The sequence below is a fragment of the Centroberyx gerrardi genome, chromosome 7 (assembly GCF_048128805.1).
Source record: "Centroberyx gerrardi isolate f3 chromosome 7, fCenGer3.hap1.cur.20231027, whole genome shotgun sequence".
NCBI lineage: Eukaryota > Metazoa > Chordata > Actinopteri > Beryciformes > Berycidae > Centroberyx > Centroberyx gerrardi.
The window spans coordinates 33,545,088-33,550,087 of record NC_136003.1 but is presented as its reverse complement, the minus strand read 5'-3'; the positions used below and the strand labels follow the sequence as shown (position 1 = coordinate 33,550,087).

The window sequence follows — 5,000 nt, the reverse complement described above, 5'->3', positions numbered from 1 at the left end:
TGCACCATATAATAATAATAATACATTTTATTTATATAGCGTTTTTCTAAGTACTCGAAGACGCTTTACACAGAAATGTATGCATCAGGTGAGTGTATATACGTTCGTTTTCGGAAAATATTGTCCGAGGCGGCGGGTGTGCCGCTTTGCACTGAAGAAAACACAGCGGCTCTCTACCGACGGAGAAAACAGAGAAAGGACTATCGTTTCAGACTCCACGGCTCGCCGATTACAACATCAGGAAACTTATTCTTTTTGCTGTAATTTGGCTGAAAACAACCCAAACCACCAAACATCGTCATTTCCTCTCTTTGGGTTGGATGTTATCGAACTTTTCACACCGGAAATGATCTGCACCACCATCTGAATGGATTTTAGCTGAACCTTCTGCAGTCCAGACCAAATGATGTAGGTGTGAAAGCCACCTTAAATAATTTAGGAGCCAAGACCATTCTCAACACATAAGAAAGTTTACACACAACTTATTCTTACTTCTAAAGATAAGATTAAGTTTGTGCCACTCGCAGAATTTTGATGCACCTTCAACCAAAATTTTACTCTTGATACAGGCCCAGACTGAGACCCAGACCTGGTTTAGACCCGGCCTAAGAAAAAGGACCACATTACTCCCATCCTTGCATTGGTCAGTTTTGGAATTTTGGATTTCAAGAGTTTATTGATAACTTGTTCTTTTTAACCCCTTGTGACCCTCAGGCAGGGCTGCTGGCTCTTCCTGCTGGAGTCAAGGCTAAAGGTCAAAGGTCAGCATGCTGTCAGGGCCCAAGGAGTTCAACTCAACTTTAATTCACTTTTTTTTAATTTACTGATTTATTTACTTATTTTCTGACTCTTGCTGTTTTTTTCTGACATCTGTTTTCAAAAATGCTATTTAAATGAAATTAAATTATACTAAACTAGCCTAAATCTGGTGACGTACCACTTCCGGGTCACCGTAGAAGGCAGCAAGGTCCAGGGGGGTTCGGCCGCTCCGGTCAACATGAGTCGTGGCCCCGCCCCTCTCCACTAGCACTCTGACCAATGGGAGCTGGCCTTTCAGACACGCCCAGCTCAGCGCCGTTAACCCCTCCCTGTCCGTCTGGTCGAGAGAGGCTCCTGGACACACAGAGAGCGAGAGAGAGGTTGTCAGTCCTCTCTTAGACAATGGGTCATGTTAGGGTCAGAGGTCATGTTGGGCGTTTTTGGATTTCATGGACAAAAATGCATTTCAGTCAGACAACTCACGTAAAACAGATTTATTGGGGATGAATGCAAATATAGATACAGAGTTAATTTTGATCTTGTCTCCCTGTGAGTTTACACCTAAGTGAGATGATGAAACGTTGTATGGCGAGCAGCAGCAGGAAGTGAGCAGGAGGAACTGAGCAGCAGGAAGTGAGCAGCAGGAAGTGAGCAGCAGGAACTGAGCAGCAGGAAGTGAGCAGCAGGAACTGAGCAGCAGGAACCAAGCAGCAGGAAGTGAGCAGCAGGAACTGAGCAGCAGGAACTGAGCAGCAGGAAGTGAGCAGCAGGAAGTGAGCAGCAGGAACTGAGCAGCAGGAAGTGAGCAGCAGGAAGTGAGCAGCAGGAACCGAGCAGCAGGAACCGAGCAGCAGGAACCGAGCAGCAGGAACCGAGCAGCAGGAACCGAGCAGCAGGAAGTGAGCAGCAGGAAGTGAGCAGCAGGAAGTGAGCAGCAGTCTGAGCAGCAGGAACCGAGCAGCAGGAACTGATCAGCAGGAACTGAGCAGCAGGAAGTGATCAGCAGGAACTGATCAGCAGGAAGTGATCAGCAGGAACTGAGCAGCAGGAAGTGATCAGCAGGAACTGAGCAGCAGGAAGTGATCAGCAGGAACTGATCAGCAGGAAGTGATCAGCAGGAAGTAAGCAGCAGGAACTGAGCAGCAGGAAGTGATCAGCAGGAAGTGATCAGCAGGAACTGAGCAGCAGGAACTGATCAGCAGGAAGTGATCAGCAGGAAGTGATCAGCAGGAACTGAGCAGCAGGAACCGAGCAGCAGGAACCGAGCAGCAGGAACTGAGCAGCAGTCTGAGCAGCGAAGCAGCAGCACAGCCAGTGTGAGAGAGAGAGAGCGAGTGGTAGCTTAAATACACCGAGAAAAAAGGTACTTTTGCACACCTGTAGAATAGAGAGGAGGAAAAATGTGCAAACAACAAATAATATTCAATAATAATTATTCAGTTATTAGTTGAGATCCTAAATTGATAGTTAACTTTATGAGACTGATAGACTGATTTTTAGATAGGAATATTTATCTTATCACTCGTGCCACCTTATGAAAATTATTAATGCTTCATAATCAGTGCCACTGTGTGTAAAGACCCAGATAGGACGTCCCCTACATATTTTATGGTGCCCCATGTGAGGTCAGTACTGTTGGTTATTCTTGTTTTTGTAATATTCTCACTATAAATAATAATCAGTTACGGGCATAACAAGGGTTCAATGACAAAAGAGCCTGAACACTAGAGCATCTTTCAGTTCCACCACCAGGTGGAGACATTTCTTCTCAGAGCAGAAGCCCCAGCTGTACCTGCAGGAAGTGCATTGTGGTAAATGTTGTTTAATTCATCCAGAAAAGATTTAGCTGGCAAGTTATCAATAGGAGACCATTATAGTTATAACAACCACTTTTATATTAACCATAATAATCATTAATAGTGTTAATATTAACAGTAATTATTCAGTCAACAGAATGCTATTGCTGCCATACGGTCTACTTTGTTAAAGTCGAGATGAAATGAAAAATGCCTTTTTAACCCTTTTAGATCACATCCCCGGTCATACTGTGCACCTATTTAACAATATATGCCAAAAAAAATACAAAAAATCAATTTCTTTGTATTCTTATATCAAAATTCAATCATGTTTTCTTCCTGTAAAACAAAATATGCCGTGTGCTTACGTAAGCATGCCCGTAACTAATTTCAACCAATAATATCATGACATCCACCCATCAATCAATCTTCAACTTTTAGCGCACAGAGCTAAGAGGCTAAGATTCATTAGTTAGCTAGCTAGCAACAGCACGGTACTTCGGCGTGTCTTCGGGTGTTATGACACGCCCACTTTTCAACGTTCAAATCAAATTCCTCCCAACGTTACGTCCCGCCTGTCTTTCCTGTTTCACTCGGAAATACGTCACGATACGGAAGTTAGATACTCTCGAAATGCCATTTCATCTCCACTTTAAGCTTTAGAGCCAACTGAAACTGAGAGATTAATTGATGTCCTGTACTGCAAAAGTATTTGAAAACTGTGGTATTTAATGCTAGTTTAGCTGTTAGCATGAAGCATGATAACTGCCACTCTGAGCCCCTGTGACGCAGAGCTTTTGTACCAGCAGCTGTCACCGCCGTGAGTTTCAGCCTGTGTGGATCCTTATGCACTAAGCTTTGTGCCGCATAGCTGTAACTTTCGACAATTCAGCTTTGTGCTCTTTTCAGTAGTCACCCTCACTACTGTTGGAGCTAAACCCACTAAAAGGTAGTGCTGTAGCTAACTTTGTACCACACCCTGAGCACCCAAAACCAGGCCCTGATAGGCTACCTCGCAGGCCGCACTTCATTTAGTGCCACGGAACGAGGAAAAAATGAAAAAGTGTGTGTGTACTGTGTGTGTGTGTGTGTGTGTGTGTGTGTGTGTGTGTGTGTGTACCATGCTCCAGCAGCAGCTGTGCCGTGGCCAGATGTCCCTCTGAGGCTGCCGTCATCAGAGCCGTTCGACCCTGCTGGTCGGCCATGTTGACCTCCGCTCCATGATTCAACAACAACTCCACCACCTGGCAGAGAGAGAGAGAGAGAGAGAGAGAGAGAGAGAGAGAGAGAGATGATGAGAGAGAGAGAGAGACAGAGAGAGAGAGAGACAGACAGAGATAGAGAGAGAGAGAGAGAGAGAGAGAGAGACAGAGAGAGAGAGAGAGAGAGAGAGAGACAGAGAGATGATGAGAGAGAGAGAGAGAGACAGAGAGATGATGAGAGAGAGAGACAGAGAGACAGAGAGATGATGAGAGAGAGAGAGAGAGAGAGATAGAGAGAGAGACAGAGAGAGAGAGAGAGAGAGAGAGAGAGACGGCAACATTGTTTGTAAACTTTCATGCCAATAAAGCAAATTGAATTAAATTGAGAGAGAGATTTTAATCAGAATTTGGAGGGAGTGAGTTGAAGTGTGTGTGTGTGTGTGTGTGTGTGTGTGTGTGTGTGTGTGTGTGTGTGTGTTGTACCTGCCAGTGGCCCTGTCTCACTGCGCTGAAGAGCGGCACGACGCCCCGCCTGTTGCCTCGCTCAACAGCCGCTCCCTGATCCAACAGCAACCTGCAGACAGACAGCCTGCCTCTGTCTGACGCTGCTGTCAGAGCTGACAGACAGGCAGAGAGACAGACAGGCAGGCAGAGAGACAGACAGGCAGAGAGAGACAGACAGACAGGAAGAGAGACAGACAGGCAGGAAGACAGACAGACAGACAGAGAGACAGACAGACAGGCAGAGAGACAGGCAGAGAGACAGGGAGAGAGAGACAGACAGACAGACAGGCAGAGAGACAGACAGGCAGAGAGAGAGACAGACAGGCAGGCAGAGAGACAGACAGGCAGGAAGACAGACAGACAGAGAGACAGACAGACAGGCAGAGAGACAGGGAGAGAGACAGGGAGAGAGAGACAGACAGACAGGCAGAGAGACAGACAGGCAGAGAAGGAGAGAGAGAGAGAGAGACAGGCAGAGAGACATGGAGAGAGAGAGAGGCAGAATATGAATATTCATGTTGGCTGAACACTCTGCAGTGCAACTGTAATAGTTCTAATCACACAGAAGTATCAGTAGTACTGCAGTAGTACTGTAGTAGTACTGCAGTAGTACTGTAGTAGTACTGTAGTAGTACTGTAGCAGTACTGTAGCAGTACTGCAGTAGTACTGCAGTACCTGTCTCTCCCCACAGACTGTCAGGTGTGTTGATCTCAGCTCTCTCCTCCTCTTCCTCGTCTT

General features: G+C 46.1%; 2 protein-coding genes across 2 annotated transcripts in view; both read right to left on the bottom strand.

Annotated features, from left to right (window-relative positions):
• The window catches only part of LOC139910014 (protein NLRC3-like), a 305,613-nt gene that overhangs the window by 29,887 nt on the left and 270,726 nt on the right, over positions 1–5,000 (bottom strand). The window lies entirely within an intron of this gene.
• tanc2a (tetratricopeptide repeat, ankyrin repeat and coiled-coil containing 2a) overlaps positions 1–5,000 on the bottom strand; it is a 30,539-nt gene that overhangs the window by 12,311 nt on the left and 13,228 nt on the right. The window contains exons 3-6 of the mRNA XM_078284957.1: positions 4,938–4,997; positions 4,241–4,374; positions 3,676–3,799; positions 938–1,113 (exon numbers count right to left, since the gene is read on the bottom strand). Coding sequence (XP_078141083.1) covers positions 938–1,113; positions 3,676–3,799; positions 4,241–4,374; positions 4,938–4,997 — 494 coding nt within the window. The remainder of the gene's footprint in view (positions 1–937; positions 1,114–3,675; positions 3,800–4,240; positions 4,375–4,937; positions 4,998–5,000) is intronic.